Source organism: Macrobrachium rosenbergii, chromosome 48 (assembly GCF_040412425.1).
Source record: "Macrobrachium rosenbergii isolate ZJJX-2024 chromosome 48, ASM4041242v1, whole genome shotgun sequence".
NCBI classification, from domain to species: Eukaryota; Metazoa; Arthropoda; class Malacostraca; order Decapoda; family Palaemonidae; genus Macrobrachium; species Macrobrachium rosenbergii.
The window spans coordinates 48,315,288-48,336,921 of NC_089788.1; the positions used below are offsets into that span (position 1 = coordinate 48,315,288).

Sequence of the window (21,634 nt, forward strand, 5' to 3'; positions counted from 1 at the left end):
TAAGGAAATCCACAATTAATGGACAGATGCTCTGACTAGAGAGGTACAGTACCCCTTCTAAGACAAGGGTCATAGAAGATGGCCCACTTTCCTTTGTTCACATTTGCAGAAGATTGATGGAAGTATCTTGACATCTCCATTGCAGTCCTGTGAGAACAGCCTCTCTCTCAACAGATGCTGGATAACCTCCATGCATGAAGTTGTAGGAAGTGGATTGTCTGGTGATACCTGTGAATGTGTGGCTGACACAGTAGTGTCGACCAAAGTTTATGAACATTTCTTCCATGAACAGGAGAGCAATCCTTCCATGTTGAGGATATTCACTGGGGAGGTGGTAAGGGAAAGGAAGCCCTTGGAAGGGAAGATATAGAAAAATCTGGCAGAGTCCCCAGTGGGGTATAACCTCTGATGACACTGGTGAACATCTTTTGTCCTTCCTACTTTTCCCCCTGAGGAGAAAACCAATCAGCACATTCCTCACAGTGGGGAGGATGAACATACGTTTTTCCCTTAAAAACTGAACAATGCTTATGTGGATCATTCAAGGTGGGATACATGAAGAGACAGCAAGGGCACTTAAATACCCAGTACTGGCATGTCTCAGGTCTCGTCACCATTGAGAAAAGCAGGAAAACAAAGAAACTAGGGGTAAAACAAAAAACAGAAAAGCACACAGAATAAGAGGAAAATAAAAAAGTAGCAGGTTCAGTATCCAAGTCCAATGGTGAAACAAAGGGGAGAAGCGTGTTACATTCACTCTCATTGCTGAAGAAAAAGTGACCTGATAGTGTACCCCTACTTATCTTCCCCCGCTCCTTCCACCATAGAGTACCCTTGTTTCCAAATTCACAGATGGCTCACACAAGCATTCTGAACTCTTAACATAAAAGGCAATGGTTTGTATCCCTTCTCAAAGTTTCAATTTTTCTATCTTATATATCTTTTCAGTTTAATGATAAAACCTATACTGTAGAGAATTCTTAAGTTTTGTACTAGTTTTTTAAATTATTAATGTACTAACTTACTTTCAGAAAAAGTTTCAAGTTCAGTGCAGGACTGAGTACTGTTCTTTTGTACTACTGTAAGGGCGACAAATCGTACCTCTCCTTCCTTGTGTTTCTCCTTTTAGATGTACATTAATCACGTCATGTATTTTACCTGTCTTTATTTCAGATTCTTTATGTACCTCATCTTAAGTATCATTGTACAGCCTTTCTGCCGATATGTACATCTACCTTTTATATGCCGTGTAACGAATGTTGTACGTACTTTTATGCTTGCCAGAAAACACAAATCTTGTATGGATGCAGCGGAGAGGGGGGCACCCGCTACCTTTCCATCCACTTTTTGTCTTGTAAACACCTGTCGAGAATAATAAAGAATCAGTCTCTGTTTTGACATTTCTCTTAAACCTCACACTGGTGACCCAGGGTCAGGGACAGGTAGCGTGGTTTTGGCCCAGCCATTAATGGACTAACTATGGCCGCACCCTACCATCAGAAAGCCTTTAGTGGACTAACTACGGCGTAAAGTTTAGGCCTCTGATAGCACCCTACCTGGCAGAAACCGCGGACTAAATACACCGTACCTAAAAGGGCACGTTTTGGCACTTTGTTCAACCTCTCGAACAAATCAGCACCATTAATGGATTCCATACGGCGCATTTTCCCGCATTTTGGTGCGTGAGAGGTAAAGATGTCAGAAACAGAACCTCAATGCGAACCCACGAGCATCGTCTGTACGCCTCTCTCACCAACAAGGCCAGACACAGTCAAACTTCCCCCGTTCTTGCGGCAAAACACGGCATCGTGGTTCCGTTGCGCAGACGTGCATTTTCACATGGCACACATCTCAGACGATGCTACAAAATCAGACATAGTCATGACGGTGCTCCCAGAAGAAGTATTCAACAGGGTCTCCCCCTGGCTGGACACGCAACCTGACAAAGTCACATGCACAGACTTAAAGAACAAACTGCTGAATTCCTACTCCATGACCGTGTCTGAGAGAGCGCAGCGTGCATTCGACCTGTTATCCCAGCCCCTTGGAGATGCATCACCCAGGGAAGCCTGGGACCAGCTGCGGGGGTTGATAACCCTCCCAGGTCGCGATGAGAATGGGAGGAAAAGGACAATACACCTGACAAAAGCAATTTTCCTTCGGTGCCTCCCGCGGGAAGTTTGCCACCAGATATGGGATGCAGAGAACTTGGACATGTATGCCTTAGTTGATGACGGCCAGAAACTTTACGAGGCCACCAAGGCCTAGACACATGCCACCGCCCTCGCGGCCGCCGCCCTGGGAGCCTGCAACCTGTCAGAGGAAGACAGCGACGACAACGGAGACATCAACGTCGTTTATAAGAAAAGACCGCCACTCAGAGAGCACAAGACATGGCCAAACCCGGTGTGGTGTTTCTACCATAGAAAGTTCGGGACCAATGCCAGAACCTGCAGGCCTCCATGTTCTTTAAAAAACACGACAAAGGCGGCCACAACTAACAGCTGTGGCCGCGAAACCCAACTCCCCCGTCCAGCAGGATTTTTCATCACAGACAAGATTTCCAAACGCCGCCTGCTGGTTGATACGGGGGCAATGCAGTCGGTTTTCCCGCCATCCAGGGAAGGTTTATAAAAAATACCTAACTCAGTACCAGCCCTCATAGCAGCAAATGGAACTCCCATCTGCACTTATGGCACGACGACTCGGGCTATCTCAATCCTGGGGCGCAGATACCACTGGCCTTTCGTCATAGCAGATGTTAAGTTCTCTCTGCTGGGCACTGACTTCCTAGGGCACCACGGACTACTAGTCGACGTTGCCAGACAACACCTCCTCAACACAGGGACGTGCCATTCCCGTCAACTCTCCACCAGACCCGGGATGCCCTCCACCTGCTCCACAGCCCCCAACAACTACACGTCCCACCTACAGGAGTTCCCAGACATGTTCAAACCAGAACTGCGCCAGTCACCTGGGGCTTCAGCAAAGCACAGCATCTTCCACCACATCACCACGACGGGCCCACCAACCCATGCCAAGTTCCGACGTCTGTCCCCCCAGAAGTTACAAGATGCCAAACAGGCCTTCACAGAAATGGAACACATGGGTGTCTGTAAAAAGGCATCAAGCCCGTGGGCGTCCCCACATGGTAAAGAAATCCGATGGTTCATGGAGGCCCTGCGGGGACTATCGGCATCTGAATTTGGTAACAACACCAGACCACTACCCCCTCCCTAACATGCAAGACCTGATAGGCGCCCTCCACGGAGCACAAAATTTTTTCCAAGATGGACCTACTGAATTCGTACTTCCAAGTCCCTGTGCATCCCGACGACGTCCCAAAGACCGCCATCATCACGCCCTTCAGGAGCTACACATTCTCCTATTCCACTTTAGGTCTCAAGAACGCAGGCGCCACTTTCCAGCACCTGATGGATACCGTCTTGGGAGACCTGCCCTTCTGCATCTGCTATGTCGACGACATCCTCATTTTTTGCCAGGTCCCCAGAGGAACACCTATGCCACGTGCGCGCCGTCGTGAAGTGCCTGCAGGACAGCAGATTAGTTGTCAGGTTCGACAAGTGCATTTTCGGGAAAGAAAAAGTAGACTTCTTTGACCACGAGATTTCTCCAGCAGGAGTGCACCCCACAGCCTCTAAAGTAAAAGCTATAGAAAATTTCCTGGAACCACAAACCATCAAGGCCCTTCAGGAGTTTCTCAGGATGATAAACTACTACTGGTGTTTCATCCCAGATGTAGCCCACATCATGTACCCACTGACGTCAATCCTGAAGGGGAAACCAAAAACACTAACGTGGGAAGCTCAGCAGCAGGCATTCATCCAAACGCAAAGGGCCCTCTCCACTGCCACCACCTTAACTGACCACAACCCTGCCGCTGCCCTCAGGTTGACAACGGACGCCAGCAACATCGCCTGCAGTGCAGCACTCGAGTTGCTGGTGAATGGCACGCCCCAGCCCTTGGCCTTCTTCAGCCGCAAGTTTTCGCCAGCTGAGACCTGCTACAGCACCTTTGACAGAGAGCTGCTGGCTATCTACCAGGCTGTGAGGCACTTCAAGTACCTGATGGAGGGAACCGAATTCACAATCCTAATAGACCACAAACCCTTGGTTCACACATTTGCAAAACAGGGGGACGCGTGGTCTGCAAGGCAACAGCGGCACCTGACCGCCATCTCCAAGTTCAGTTGCACCATCAACTACGTCCCTGGCAAGAAAAACCCAGTGGCCGACACTCTGTCAGGAATAGAGATCAATTCCCTTCACCTCAGCATCAATTACGAAGACCTCGCGAGAGAACAAGCAGTGGACCCAGAGACGGCGGACTACAGGACAGTAGTGACGGCTCTCAAATGGGAAGATGTGCCCCTAGCAAACTCAGACACAGCTCTCCTCTGCGACACCAGCACAGGCCGCCCATGCCCCCTGGTGCCCGCATCAAAGAGAAAACAAGTGTTCGACATAGTTCACGGTCTCTCCCATCTGTCGGGGTGCACAACGGCACGCCTCATGACTGACAAGTTCGTCTGGCATGGCATCAACACGGACGTCCGCCAGTGGGCAAGGAGCTGCATCCTGTGCCAGACAAGCAAAACATCCGAGCACACAGAGTCCAGGATTGGCGATTTTCCCCAGCCTCGTCAGCGGTTTGGCCACATCCACATCGACGTCGTTGGGCCCCTTCTGCAGTGGGGGGGAGCCAGATACCTCCTGACAATCATAGACCGCTCCACTCGCTGGCCCGAAGCCTGAAGGGCTCCCCAACCCAGATCCGATGCGTCTGAGTACAAGGGTAGGCTGGGGCTCAAAGGCAGGAGTGACTTCCCTTCTAAAAGCCTTCCTTCTGATAGCCACCACCACAGGTCCTTCTTGATTTCTGAAGTTATGGGAAACATGAACGAGTCCGGAAGAGTTTTCCTGTCCCAACTGGCCTCCAGGAAGAATTGCAGCACCCCAACGTGGAGTCTTCCTAACCTAACGAATTTCTCAATGGACGTGAGTGTTCCTAAAAGACTCATCCACCTGTTGACTGAACAGGATGGGAGAGAGAGCGAAAACTGCGTACCATCTGAAGGCAGGATTCAACTCTTTTGGGGGACAGAAAACCCTGAAAACTCAGAGTTGAGCGTCATCGCCAAATAAAGAATTACCCAAGTTGGAGTCAGTTGGGACTTTTGCAGGTTGATGAGTAATCGCAACTCCTGGGCAAGGAGAACAGTCTTCCATAGGTCCTCCATGCACTTCTTTGTAGGAGAGCAAAGAAGCCAATTGTCTAGATACAAGGAGATGTTGATGACCCTGAGGTGGAGCCACTTAGCGAGGGGGGCAAGAACACGAGTAAAAACTTGAGGAGCTGTAAAGATGCCAAAGCACAACACGAGTTAAAACTTGAGGTGCTGTAGAGAGGCTGAAGCACAGAGCCCAAAACTGAAAGACTCTGCCCTGGAACACGAACCTCTGTGCTGACATCCTCAACCACCTCTACAGCTCTCTTCCTGAGAAGGGACAAGACTTTTTCCGACAGGGTCGAATACCTCTCTGAGCCTACTGAGTAGGCTGTCAGTGTAATGGGCATTGAAACTGAGGGAGGATTCTCCTTGAACGAGATGGAGTAGCCCTCTCTCAGAACCTTTAAAATCTATTGCTCTACACCTCTGACTTCCCATTTCTTCCAAAAATGCAGACGTCTAGCTCTCACATGTACACGGAGGACTGGGACCTCACTTCCAAGAAGAAGGCTTGGTGGAGGTCTTCTTAACTGGTCTGACTGAGCACAAGTTCAATCAGGGTCTGGACTGACATCTCGATCTGCTGCCACGAAAGGACTGCTGTTGGAGATGTGAGACTGATTTGGTGCCAAACGAGACAGACTCCTTAGGTCGTTTGGCTGACTGAGCCAGGAGATCTTGGGTGGACTTCTTCTAGAGGTTTGACACTATTTCCTGCACTGTGGCCCAAGGTAAGAGATGATGATGATGATCCAGTGGTGAAAAAGGAGAGCTGATTTCTGGTTAGCAGTGACCACCTTGGTAGTGAATGAGCAGCAAAGTTCCCTTTTCTTCAGAACCCCCAGAGAAAACAAAGCAGCCAGTTCAAGGGAGCCGTCCCTGATGGCTTTGTCCGCACATGAAAGGACACCAAGCCAGTCTGAAAAAAAAAGTCCCCAGCCAGGTCGCAACAATCCTCGATCTTCTTGGTGAGTGCTCCTATTGTCCAGTCTAAAAAGCTTAAAACTTCAAACTTTCAAAATGTTCTTCACCAGATGATCGAGCTCCGTCGAAGAGAACATGATTTTTGCCGATGAGAAAGCCAATCTGTGAGACAAGTCCCCCTGGGAGAAGGCAACGACTCCCAAATAAAGAGCTTCTCTGATGGCATAAGAGAGGTACCTCTTATGTGAAAGTTGAGAGAGAGGGAACCAGAAGACTGCCTTGCCCTGCTCCCTCTTCTTTGAGAGCCATATCCCAATCTCACTTACGGCTTTTCTTGAAGAGGAGGAGAGAACCATCTTCGGAAGCCTGGAACTCTCATCAGGCTGGTTCCTCATCATAAAAGTAGATGCAGGAGAAGCTGGGGCAGCTGGAGTGAAGTAATTCGGAAACCTGGCCAAAAAATATCTGAGGAGAGCTGTGTAAGCTGTGGGAGAAGGTTCCTGGTCGAGAACTTCATCATCTGACGAAATCTGGGAAGGTGACAAGTCCAAAGGAGCCTTTGCTGCTCCTGGCACCTTCTGTAAAAGGCCCAAAATGTCACTAAGTTGACGCTGGATGGGGAACAGCAAAGGATCAAGTACCATGGGTGTGGGAGAACCTGAAGTAGACTGCTGAGGAGCTAGTGCCAGGTGCCTGGAAAGCGGTGCCAGGTGCCTGGAAAACAGTGCCAGGTGCCCAGAAAGTGGTGCCAGGTGCCCGGAAAGCGGCACCGGGCACTTGGCAACTGGCAAAAACGAAATGGAGATTAGCGCCGGGCGCTCGAAGACTGGTGCTGAGCGCTCAGGAGAAGCAGATGGGCGCTCTATGACAGGTGCTAAGAAGACGACGACAGGCGCCTACTGTGGGTAGACAGGCGCTCTTCAGCTGGTCACTCTGGAGAAAAGTGCTCCGGACTGTCACAGTAGCTACATGAAGGCTGAAGAGCGATCTGCAACAGCTATGCGCCTCTTCAAAGACCAAGACTCATCAGGAAAGCGCCACCAGCACTTCTTGTCTGGACTGGAATCCGTTGCACTTGAGGATAACGGATGCATCCTTTACCTGGATGCCTTTCCAATGGCTGTCTGCCAAAGCCTGGGACCAGACAACAAGTTCAACTGAGGGGGCACCTACCCGTGGGCAAACCTCACCGACCTCCCTTGGACTTCCAGTATGCCTCCTTCCAGGTTTAGGGGAGTCTGACAGGGACCTTCGTCTAGAAGCGTCGGCGGGATGAGTAGACACCTCCTCCACTAACACTGCACTGTAACTTTTCTTTTCTCACTCACTTTGTTCATCAGGACTTTCATGCATGGCCCTAATTGGGCCACAGTGGTCACAATCAATTATAGATGCCCCTAACTGGGCCACAGTGGTTACAATCAAGACTGACTTTCTGGTCAAATCTGGCTTCGAGACTGACAAAGGGGGGTAGGGGTCAGAAGCATGGGAGCCAAGCAAAGGAGTAGGTGGTACAGTCAGAGGGCTGCTAATGGGAGAACAGGAAGTCACAGGAGAAGAAATAACAGGCAATTCAGCTACACCCGACTTCGATGTAGACTCTACACTAGCTAAAGACCTAGCTTCGACACTAGCAGCTGACTTTCTTTTCCTGTCTCTCTCAAGCTTGTCTGAATGAGTCTTTAATGCCTTCCACTTTCTCTCGTCCCGGTCCTTGCATGTGACACAAGTCAAATCAATCGTGCATACTTGTCCCCTACGATTACTACAGATGGTACAAAAATTGTAAGGGGCCTTCATCAGTCTTGTCTTGCAGCCTTTGCTGCAAAAATGAATACTAGATGCACTAGAGCCAGACATAGTCCGTGAAATCACGTCTTACTCAGCGAAAATACAGGTCTTAAAAACTCTAAACTAACTATAAATAGCACAAAGGTTACCAAAAGCAAGAATACTTCACCAATATGGAGAACAATACAACCATACTGCGATAGGAATTCCAAAATAATGTTGCTCATACAACTGAAGTTCAGTCATTCACTGGCAGAAACGAATTGAGCTCTTCAGCTGTGTTGTACCTATTCTTCCCAGAAAGTAGGTGGGGCTACTCACCTACACTAAAACAATGAGAGCGCTAACACGAATTTCAAAATCTAAACTGCCGCAAGAGTTGAAACTATTAGCTATATAATTCCTTGGCAAGTTACTTATACGAAGAATAAATTTCAACTTGGCAGTCAGCAGGCGTGCAGAAAGACATCCTCACTTGACAGTGGGCAAAGAAAAAGTGCTCTGTGACTGCAGGCGAGTGGGGTTCCTCCTACCCACCCACCTAACACTAGTTAGTTATCCTCCTACCATGTTTTACTGACCAACTCAAGCTTATGCTGAGGGATAATCCTATTTAAGAGGCTATGGTTTGTGTCCCTGTAAGAACAAATGGACACTGGGCTCTTAACCCACTAGAGACGAGACTGTAGTTCTTGACAGTATGAAAAACACTGAGTGAACTACTGAGTTTTACCCCTAACCACTAAAGTAGTCTGTCCAATTAAATTAATTTACTCTGTTAAAGGCACCCCTCTATAACAATGGGATAAACTGAAATTTCCATTTACTCTTAATCTTCATTTATGATGACACTTAAAAATGTTTTTCTAATTACACTCAGTCTTTAAAAACATTAAATACCTTCTAAGCAAATTTTCATTTACTATTTAATATGACTAAAATCAGATTTTTATTCTTAAAAAATTCTAAGCAACAAGGCATACTGAATATATTATACAGTTACCTAGGAGATCATTTATAGTTATTAACATTTTACAATGTACATTTAGTGTGTATTGGATAGTAAAAAAAAAAAAGGGGGGGGGAATTATCTAGTTTTGAGTACCAAGAAAAACCACAAGAAGGCTTCATAACTTGTAATCACCATAAAAAACAGAATGCATTAAGAAAGTTATACTGTGTGAAGAATGACATCAGAATAAAAAAAAGTTTATTCTACATACAGTCACTCTGCTACTTAGCATTTTGAAAGTAAAAAAAAAACTGATCCCTGAAATGAAACAATCTATCAGCATACTAATCACACATTTGAATAACTTGCAAAATTCAGTCTTGTAACAACAGAAGATGAATAAATCATTGGCTTTTCACATACTCAAGTAATATCTAGTCCCAATCACATTTTTGCATACTCATGAAATATACAGTATCCAGTCCCAGGCACATCAACACGTGCCATATCCAGTCATAACCAAATTCTTGCACAATCATGCAATATCCAGTCCCAAGCACAACCACAAATACAACATATCCAATCCAGCACTGTCCAATCACAAGCACTTTTTCTTGTTCCATATCTAGTCCCTAGCACATTTTTATATATTTATGCAATATCCAACCACAAGTCTATTTACACATATATCTAGTCCTGAGCACATCTGCACAAATACATCCAATATCTGGTCACAACATATTTTCATATGTGCCATATCCAGTCCAAAGTATATTTTAAGATTCATACTATATCCAGTCTCAAGCACATTTACAGATATATATGCAATACCCATCCTAAGCACACTTTTGCATATGCCAAATCCATGCCCAAGCACACTTTCACATAGTCATGCAAATCCATTCTAAGCTATTTTAACATATTCAGGCAATACCCATTTTCATATATACACATCTAATACCCAGTTCCTGACACATTTTCAAGTACTCAGTGCCTAGTCCAAATCATATTTTCAGATTCATGCTATATCCAGTTTCAAGCACATTTACACATGTATATGCAATATCCATTCCAAGCACATATTTGCACATGCCACCCGACCCAAACACATTTTCACATGCTCATGCAAATCCACTTTAAGCTCATTTTAACATACGGGCAATATCCATCCCATACACATTTTCACACACAAATCTAATATCCAGTTCTAAGCACATTTTCACATATTCAAGCAATATTCATGTCCAAGCACAATTTTTATATTTGCCACATCCAGTACCAAATATATTTTCACAAAATACAAATTTTCATCACACCAACACCATATCCAATCTCAAGTGCATTCTCACATAGCAATATATACAGTATATATATATAGTCCCAAGTGCATTTTCACATAAGCAATATCTAGTCTCAAGGACATTTTCACATAAGCAATATTTAGTCCTAAGTCCATTTTCACATAAGTAATATTTAGTCCTAAGCACATTTTCACAAACTTACACCCGGTACAAGCATATTTTCATAAACTCACACTATAACAAGTATACTTTCACAAACGTGCTAACTTTAACCAATCCCAAATATATTTTCACAAACGTGCTTTATCCAGTTCCAAGCATATTTTCATAGACTTACACTATATCCAGCCCTAAGCACATTGTTATACATGTCACATACTGTTCCAAGCAAATTTTCACGTACAGGCAGTCCCCGGTTATCGGTGGGGTTTCGTTTCTGAGGGTGTGATGATAACCGAAAATCACCGCTAACCGAAAATAGGCATTTCTTGGCAATTTTCGGGGGGTTATTCTCGGTTATCGGCGCCTCTGTTAGGTATGAAAATTGCTGATTTTCATCACTAGACAAGCCCCATAAAACCAGATCGCTGTTAACCAAGCCTGCCGTTAACCGGGGACTGCCTGTACACCATATCCAGTTCCAAGTACAATCCATGTACAACATCCAGTACCATCTTGCAAAGGGTTGATTTATATAAAAGAATGATTGTTTGGATGGTTCCAAGCAATTTGTTTTGATATTAAACTGATGACCATTATTACAAATATTAACAATTTTTGGTATAATGTGATTCATTTGGAGATTACAATCCCCCTACAAATACCAATAGGCAAAATCCATCCAGCCAGGAAAAATGAAAAACTTTCAAAATCATGTGAATCAAAGTGTGAAGAATATCTTATGCTTATATGAAGTATCATTTGAACTAAACACTAAACCCACTTCATTTTGTAAGTAAGGGTTAAAAAGCATCAATACCTTAGCATAAAATTCCTTGGCCATGCTGATGATTTAAAAGTTATGTTATCACCCCTTCTTAAACTTTGCTGATTTTTCCCAAACACTCAAAGCTAGACTTCAGTGACAAAAACAGAAGGTACAATTGTAGCAAGCAGAGAGAAGACTGAATGAGAATTCTTTAAAAAAAATTGTAATTTCAATCACCATAGGTAGAGCTCTTTTAAAAATAAAGAGACTCTTTGACTTTACCCTGTGTGACAATTCCACATGCTGCAAATATATTCCAAATACTCAATATATTAAAAATATAAAAAATATCTATGAATATGGAAATTACTTAATAACTAACAAGAATCACTGTCCCAGATACCTTGTATAAGATCCATAGGCTTCAACAGGTTTCCTTATCTAACTGCATAAAATAACAAATGACACTTGAGAAGATTAGATCTCAGAGCCTTTGTTTTGCATAAATGAAGCATGATACAATTGAATGATGTCTACATGACAAAGTTGATGACAATTTAAAACATTAAACACTTCACAAAGAAATTACATCATATTCGAGAGTCATAGGAATATCTTATAAAATACCCTGTACTGTAATTAAAAGTACCTTAAGGACTGTTAAAAAAAAAAAAAGAATCCCTATACATAAACCAGAGACTTCATGTCTCCTCCCATCAGTACAAAGCTACCTGTACTAGGCCATTACCAAAAAATTCAAAAGCTTTACTCTCATGATATTACTTTTCAATAACTTCTCTTCTACAGGATTAAACAATAGAGTCTGAAACTCACAATCATTACCAAATGACTCAGCATGTGAAATATCTTGCAGTCATTTATAGATGGGTTTCCTCATGCCAAACAAAAGCAGAATTTTGTAATCTAATATAAGTATGTACTAACAAAGTTCCCCAATCCCTAAATTTGAATTTCACATGTTCAACAGTTAATAACTATAAGCATACCCTAGTCTGAATATATTTTCAAGACCTTATTTTATTGGCCCCAGGGGTTAATTTTTGTCTTTATAAATGTAAACAGGATTTCCAATCTTAATGCAATTAAAATAAACAACCCACAATAAACACCTACTCTTTTACATAACAGTTTATGCTCATGTCAAACAATTCAAATCCAAGTGATTTATGTAGAACACAGTGTTAAAACAAGTCGAAAAACAATTGCAAGCTTTAATTAAATGCACAACAAACATTTTGGAACTTGTTACTGAACTTATCTAAACTGATTTCTTAAGTGATATCACAGAATGAGTTAAGTATCAGATGAAAACTCAGAACCTAATACTGTACTTGTAAAATTTAAGTCCTTTCATGATGGTGAAAAGGGACAGCATATTTTAAGTAACAGGATTAAATGTTTAAACACTAGAGAAATATATCCAAATTATTTATGGTGACAAAATTCCATTAAAGTAAGTACTTTCACAATGCAAAATAGCATTGGAATACATACTCTTTACTTCATACATATGGCTATAATATGTATATTCTGTACATGTCCTATGTAAAATACAGAATACTTGATGCATTCAGTGAACCTATTCAGAGAGGGTGGGTACTGTAGTTGTTAAATACCTAAAGCATTGTCCCTCAAGTGCTTGATGGCTACCATTACAATGCTGAAGTCTTTGGTGCAGAGAAACCCAGTTTAAACACCTCATTAATTTACATCATATAGAACAGCAAACCTCCAAATCAACATAAAAAATTGGTATATCTTATTACAAAGCTCTATTGTTTTGAAAACTGTGTGAAAGCATTTGACTTCATTTTCTTTAAAGGTTTGTACCATCACTCATTATCCTTTGCCATTACAGAATTAAGCACATTCATAACAAATATTGAAGATTATACATTACCTAGGTGGTGCAAAAATGTAAAAAACATATGTATACAGTATGCCCAAAAATATCTTTGGTCACAAGATTGTGTGAGTATGTAACCATTCATGCGTAGGTTTAAATTCATTAAAACCATTTCTAACCATTCCTAAGATTTTTTAACAATTAGGCATACTATTTTGGATTTACAGTATAGCTATACCTCTTACACATTGTTCAGTAAAATGGTAATTCACAAAATCCTTAGGTGAGTGCATAATTTACGTTTCATTTTATGAACCCAGTCATGACATAATCATTGAGTACTATTGTGCAATATACAGTTGCAAAATGAAAACTGTGTAATAATAATCTGAAAAAACAGTGGATCTACACTATTTAAGGATTCATTTATACAATATAATGCAACATATCATGATCATGAACACATTCTGATGAGTGAACAAGCACCTGGCTAAGCCTTAAAAATGATACAGTACTTAAATAAATTATAATTATAAGGATATAAGTTATGTTAATTCATTTCATTGGTGATGTCCAATTTTTTTTGAAAAATTACAATATATAAGTTTCTCTGGCTTGAAAAACCCAGAACCAGGGACCTTAGTAAGTCTATTTCTCGCTAATGATATCTTAAACATTGAGCAACGGCATACCAACATCACTGATATTAAATTCCTTGAATGAACAGAAAATGGAAGTTTAATAAAAATAATCTGCATCTGAAGAAGACATACATGTATGGATACAGAACTACTGCTGAAAGTTGAAATTCTGGCTGTATTAATTTATTTTCCAACTCCTGTAAACCTTTTTTCTAAATGCCTCTTGTATTGCCAAAACATTAAATGACAGCATAAAATAATCTGCATGACTATCAAGAATTCCACAATCACAATCGGCTAAACAGCAAACCGAAACTTATCTATGTGCTAACATTCTACCATAACAATCTGCTACTTACAATTAACTGGAAAAATAAACTTCAAAAACATTTTCTCAACAAAACACTACAATGGAGTGGCACAACCAGAGTAACATTGTTCTGCATAATTTTCTCTACATCATAAATGGGGAACTATTAAGCAAAATACACATTCTAAAAACCATCAATAACTTTTCTCTAGTGTGTGGTTCACTTAGTACTGTAATATCTAAAATAGATATGACTGTACAACAAAGATGAAATGATGGGCAAGGATATTGTGAAACAGAAACTTAAGCAACATTTCTTTAATAAAATAAAACTAAACAAAAACAAACTTGGGGTGCACAAACGTTGGCAGAGGTCAATAAAAACTGAGAAACATGCCTTGAGTAACAAACTTGGGTAATGGTTTACTAACCACTCATTTTAGGCAGTGATCCAAGAAAATTCTGTTCTAGACTGAATACCCCACCTGTAAATTTATATGAACAAAAATATGAAGAACCACAAGGAATACAAGGCATGCAGATCACTTCAAGTACCATATACTGTCAAAACCTGAGGCTAAGTTACATGAAATCTCATTACCAACAATATGGACTTTTCAAAGTAGGAGGGCATCTTCTAATGGAATGCATGGTGTTAAATGTATACAAAAATGCATAACTGACACGATAAAATGTTAATATTTGTATAAGCTCAAAGATGACTGCCTCTCACAATGTACAATATCAACAAGCTGTACGTATTCAAAACTATGCTCTGACAGAGAACATGCAGATGAACTAGCACACCATAGTGCTGTCCATGACTTCATATATAAATAAACAATTATATTTTTTCCACTATGGTGCATGAAAGTACAATCAAATAACCTTCTCACTGAACTGACTTTAATGGGTATTGCTAAAGAAAATAAACTGAATTACATTCAGTCTTTCCAAAAAATTGGGAACACAGTATTATCATTTCTAAAGCAATCTGAATCCCCATAAGCCCAATCAATAAGATACTGACTAGAAGCAACAGATGTAGCGTTTTCAAACTGCTACTATACTCTAATTTCAAAAGAAATTAAACACAACTATCTTCCCATTTAAAAATGAACACCTGTTTACCACAAAAAAAATAGACAAAAAAATTATTATAAACCACCCTGTTACATATCAAAAGATGGCAAAAACATGGTGCATCACAGATACTTGCTGTTCTTCTACAGCCTATTAAATCTACAATGAATATCTAAATCACAATGGATTACTTATCCTAAATGAGAATACACATGGATGACTGCAGAAATAAAATGAAATATGAATTAACTAAAAATAACTAAATTTTTAAAAACTTAAAAATGTTGTGTTCTACACCTCTGATCATACCCTGATTTTTTAGTTAAGTATTAATGAATACACACCACAGGATTACAGTATTATTCAATATGATGATGATATTACACTCACTCTGAGATGCAATTTTTGTCTTTTCTGATAAAAAAACAGGCACATTTGTTACTATGAAAAAGACTAAGCTCCATGTAAAAATGACATGTAATTGTGATTAAGACTACTTCATACAGTCTGTATTTATCACAAAATGTTACTGGTGTTTCAAGTTCAAGAGATTCTGAAATTCATAAACACAAAAGGCTTTAGAATTCATCATCATCAGAATGATGATTAGGATCCTGGTTTCTGGCCAACATGTAATTATCCATATCAATGGAACGACAGTTATTTATAGCATAACGCAATCTCTCTGCCATGACTTCCTGACTTGAGTAAGGTGGAAGGCGCAACTGGAAGAAACATGTTTGCGCTGTAGGAAGAGTATCAATAGGCCGATCAACCCGCATAACCTGGGAGTATATAAAAATGTGATATGATACAGCATTCAACTTTTAGACTGTAAATCAGTACAGGATATAATTGTCCATCTGTTTCCATACGGTTGAAATATGCATGGGACATAATACACTTAAAAAATCAAACCTGCACTGATAAACCTTTAAAGCATAATCTTTTCCTCAGATAGACTGCTCAATACATAGAAGCTGGCATGATAACCAAAATGAAATTTGATAGTAAAACTAACATTAATACTTATTCAGCAAATATCTTTGCCAATGCCATCCCATATGAACATATACATTTTGAGAGAACTAAAATCTCAGACTATTTGGGCAAGAAGTAACTGGTACTAGATTTATTAACATTACTGGGTATCATTTGTACAAGTTGGTTAACTTCCTATGCTGAACTCCAGTATGCGTTAGGTCTTAGTCCTTTGAATAACAAGTTTTCACAGTATTTCAAAGAGGGAGATGTATGAAAAAAAAACAATAATAATGGATCTCACTAGTCTTCAAAAAGTTGGGTGTGTTGCCTAATGTTAATCCTTATCTTTATAAAATATCCAAAATTATGTGAATACAGGAAAATATCATTGCAACAAAGACACTGGTGTTCCAGAAATTATAAAAACTGTTATGCTGTATTATACTTAGCATAAATCAGAAGTACAGTACAGTCAACCTCTTAAATCCAGCATTCGGTGGTCTGGCAACTCCCATACTCCAGTATTTTTTTAATCAGCCGCCATTAGCTCTTGATCGCCTACAAGGCAGTGCCACATGTCATCCCAGTTTTTTTATTTTTTTGGATTTTGGAACTGAAGTTTGCTCCGTTAATACACTAGCACAGTTTATTTCCAATAAAAACATTCTGTGACTCTCAAAAATATACAAAATACAAAAGAGCTGTAGTTTGCATACGAGCAGTCCCCACTTACTGGCGGCATCAGTTAACAGTGTTTTGGTTTTCCGAAGCTTGGCTAACGACGTTGTTAACCAGATTTGCAGCACTGGTATTTCATTTTCAGCACCGGTAAGTGGTTTATCGGCATCAGTAAGCTGCTTACCAGTGCTGATAACCGGTTAACAGCCCCGTTCAGTTTATTGGCACTTGCAGCATCATAAACGCCATTTAGTGTACAGTATTACCATAATAATTGTGATGTTCCAGTTAATGACTTTCAGTTATTGGTGCTCAGCAGGGAATGGAACCCCCACCATTAACTGGGGCCTGCCTGCATATACTCGATCCTCTGATCTCATGTATCCTGTGATCAGTAAAATTTGTCCAAAAACATGATTTCATAACATACATCATGTGTAGTGCAAGATGTATTTTCGGTAGATTAAACTAGACTAAGCTTTCTATGCATGCCTCAGTTTTGGCAGATACCACTGATAATTCATATTGTACCTGAGTTAGCTTTTAACTAATAAAATAGGCCTAGAAGCAAAAGTTCACTAGGTTAAATGCAAATCTTCATACACTAATATCAGGCTTAGTACCTTGTGATTTGTCTTAGAATTCATTACTATTTCTTATAATTAACAACTACTTACAGTAAACCCCCTGTATTCGCAGTCTCACGATTCAAGGTCTCACAATTCGCAGCTTTCTCTATGGAACATATACTGTATACGCATTATTTGCTGAAAATTTGCCCATTCACTGTATTTTTCACTAAAAAATATTCACTAATTACTGTATTTTCATATTTTCACGACTAAATGCACTTTTTGTGAGAAAACTATTCAAATACTCAGGTACCCAGGTAGTGCTCGAGTTATGATAATTTGCCTTAAGATAATTCAATTTTGTGATGGGATAAGCAATTAATACCGATACGACAATATTTTATAAAAAATATTTTTAAATTTTGTGCAGTTGCAGGCAGCAGAGTACAATCAGGCAGCGAGAGAGACCAAATTACAATACACCAACTTCTTTTCCTCCATTTCTTTATCCCATCTTCTAGTTAAAAAAGTAAAAGAGAATGATAAAAGTATTGTTAGTACATTATACTCTTGTGTAAATGCATACAGCCATAAACAACCGAACGAGAAACTGTTGTTTTACTTATAACTGAATCGGATGACAACAGCCGTTTTCCTTGTATTTCAACCATTGTACAGTAATAAACAATTACCGTAGTTATAGTACAAATGACATTAACCCTTAAACGCCGACTGGACATATTTTATGTCGACAAAAATTGTCTGTCTGGTGCCAAGTGGATGTAAAATACATTGACTACAAAAAGTTTTTTTTAAATATTCGCGAAAAAATACTTATGGGCCTCGTTTGCGAAAAATTTTAAATCACGCGCCTTGAGGGATGCTGGGAGTTCCCGGATCACGCTGTTGTTTTGTTTACAAGCGTGACCCAGCTGCGCATGCGTGACTTTCTTTCTTATCCCAAAAGAAAGCATCAGCTAACTCTGCTGAAAATCTCAGAAATTCTTTAGTCACTTTGTCATAATTTTTGCACCATTTTCTATTAGCCTCTACATGAAGTTTTATATATGAAAATGTGTGCAATTTCATGTAGAATACAACAAAAAATAATCCATGGTTGTAGCTTTTATCAATTTTGACATATTTTCATATAAATCACAATAAGTGCCAAACTTTCAACCTTCAGTCGACTTTGACTCGACCGAAATGGTCGAAAAATGCAATTGTAAGCTAAAACTCTTACATTCTAGTAACATTCAATCATTTATCTTCATTTTGCAACAAACGGGAATAACAATATTTCGATTTATGGTGAATTTTTGAAAAAATTTTTTACGTCCGCGTGGTAACCTGGCTGAAAATCTCAGAAATTCTTTAGTCACTGTAGTAATTTTTGCAGTTTTCTATTAAGCGTTACATAAAGTTTTATATATGAAAATGTGCGCAATGTCATGTAGAATACAACAAAAAATAACTCATGGTTGTAGCTTTTGTCAATTTTGAAATATTTTCATATAAATCACGATAAGTGCCAAAATTTAAACCTACGGTCAACTTTGACTCGACTGAAATGGTAGAAAAATGCAATTGTAAGCTAAAACTCTTACATTCTAGTAACATTCAATCATTTACCTTCATTTTGCAACAAGCAGGAAGTCTCTAGCACAATATTTCGATTTATGGTGAATTTTTGAAAAAAAAAAAAGAAAAAAAAAATTTCCTGACCTCTGCGCGTGGTAACTCAGCTGAAAATCTCAGAATTTCTTTAGTCACCTTGTCATAAGTTTCACACAGTTTTCTATTAGGCGTTACAAAAAGTGTTATACATGAAAATGTGTGCAATTTCATGTAGAACACAACAAAAAATAACTCATGGTTGTAGCTTTTATCAGTTTTGAAATATTTTCATATAAATCACAATAAGTGCCAAAATTTAAACCTTCGGTCAACTCTGACTTGACCGAAATGGTTGAAAAATGCAATTGTAAGCTAAAACTCTTACATTCTAGTAACATTCAATCATTTATCGTCATTTTGCAACAAACGGGAAGTCTCTAGCACAATATTTCGATTTATGGTGAATTTTTGAAAAAAAAAAAAAACTTTTTCCTTACCTCAGTGCGCAGTAACTCGGCTGAAAATCTCAGAATTTCTTTAGTCACCGTGTCGTAATTTTCACACCGTTTTCTAATAGGCGTTACATCAAATGTTATACATGAAATGTGCACAATTTCATGTAGAATACAACAAAAAATAACTCAAGGTTGTAGCTTTTATCAGTTTTGAAATATTTTCATATACAGTATGTAAATCACGATAAGTGCCAAAATTTAAACCTACGGTCAAATTTGACTCGATTGAAATGGTCGAAAAATGCAATTGTAAGCTAAAACTCTTACATTCTAGTAACATTCAATCATTTAACTTCATTTTGCAACAAACGGGAAGTCTCTAGCACAATATTTTGATTTATGGAGAATTTTTGAAAAAAAATTTTTCCTTACCTCTACGCGCGGTAATTCGGCTGAAAATCTCAGAATTTCTTTAGTCACCTTGTCATAATTTTCGCACTGTTTTCTATTAGGCGTTACATAAAGTGTTGTACATGAAAATGTGCGCAATTTCATGTAGAATACAACAAAAAATAACTCATGGTTGTAGCTTTTATCAGTTTGGAAATATTTTCATATACATCACGATAAGTGCCAAAATTTAAACCTACGGTCAACTTTGACTTGACTGAAATGTTCAAAAAATGCAATTGTAAGCTAAAACTCTTACATTCTAATAACATTCAATCATTTACCTTCATTCTGCAACAAACGGGAAGTCTCTAGCACAATATTTCGATTTATGGTGAATTTTTGAAAAAAAATTTTCCTGACCTCCGCACGCTGTAACTCGGCTGAGAATCTCAGAATTTCTTTAGTCACTTTGTGGATAAATAGAAAAAAATCGACCTTTGGTCAACTTTAACTCCAGCAAAATGGTTGGAAACTGCAATTGTAAGCTAAAACACTTACAGTCTAGTACTATTCAATCAATTACCTTCATTTTGCAACAAACGGGAAGTCTCTAGCACAATATTTCGATTTATGGTGAATTTTTGAAAAAAACTTTTTTTTACGTCCACTTGTTACGAATTCATGCATCATTTTATGATAATATTTTCTTTGTGTTGCTTTGATCGTTTTACAATTTGTTATATACCAAAATCATCGTAATTTAGTGTACAATACAACGAAAAAAAATAACTCATTAGCTTTAACCGTTTTGCTCACAGCGCGATTTGTATACAATTATATATGAAATTTTTTTTCATGCTGCCATATTTTCCAATATTTATACATGATGATATTTTTTTTCATTTCTGATGGTTGCATACTAAACTTCAGGCAATGAGAAAAAAAGGAGCCAAAAATGAACTCTTAATCTTAAAAACTAATCATGCTGTGATTTTTTGAAAAGAACTTTTTTTTCAGCTTGCTAACTCCCAAAACGATGCATACAGCAGACACTTTTGTAAATAGAGGCTCGCCGTTTAAGGGTTAAGTAGAATAAGACATATATTTTTACATTATACCCTTATTCAGTATGGATAAAAGATCGGCAAGGAAATATACTGCTAAATTTAAGCTGCATGTTGTAGCTGAAGCTGAGAAAACAATGTTCAAGCTGGTAATGACTATAAATTATCGCGCATCGGCAACACGGGTGAAGCTCGACCATAATTAAAATTGGAGAGAAAGTATTTTAATCAAAACTACTGGGCACAAAAGCACACATATTACTGCATTTTTACGCTGATAAACAATAAATACGTAAAGCTCGTATTGTGATGAAATCAAGTGAAAATAGCGAACGGAATCTTGATTTTTTTTTTACACAAAACAAACATGCCCCCAAACAGCCTACATCATGTATTAACGAAAAAATAGCTAAATTAATTTCACGAGACATATTCATGTTATATTTTGACTTAAAAACACTTTGTATAATGAAAAATAACCTTGTCCCATATAAATAGCGTATCTCGCTTAATCGATTTCCAAACCGAAACACTGATCGCAATTTATAATACAAAAGCAATATAAGAATATATACAATATTATAGGATACAGTGAATTAAAGCGTAACATTTTAAAAGATCCATGGAAAAGATGTATATTTGTTATGTTGAAGTCTGTATAATACTATATTATGTGAATATAGAGTACAGTATAATATAGGCTAGGCTACCGTATATGTATATGATATAACATAGTGCAGGCTAAGCTAATTCTTGTTTGTTATTCAATTTCTCTTTGTACTGAATTATTATAAGTCACTCTGCATGAACCTCCAGAATTAG

The 21,634-nt window shown here is 39.2% G+C and overlaps 1 protein-coding gene across 1 annotated transcript in view; it reads right to left on the minus strand.

Moving 5' to 3' along the window:
* Window positions 1-12,584: 12,584 nt before the first annotated feature.
* LOC136831091 (probable E3 ubiquitin-protein ligase HERC1) overlaps window positions 12,585-21,634 on the minus strand; it is an 801,341-nt gene continuing 792,291 nt past the window's right edge. The window contains exon 68 of the mRNA XM_067091041.1: window positions 12,585-15,834. Within this exon, the coding sequence (XP_066947142.1) occupies window positions 15,628-15,834 (207 nt within the window). The 3' untranslated portion in view covers window positions 12,585-15,627. The remainder of the gene's footprint in view (window positions 15,835-21,634) is intronic.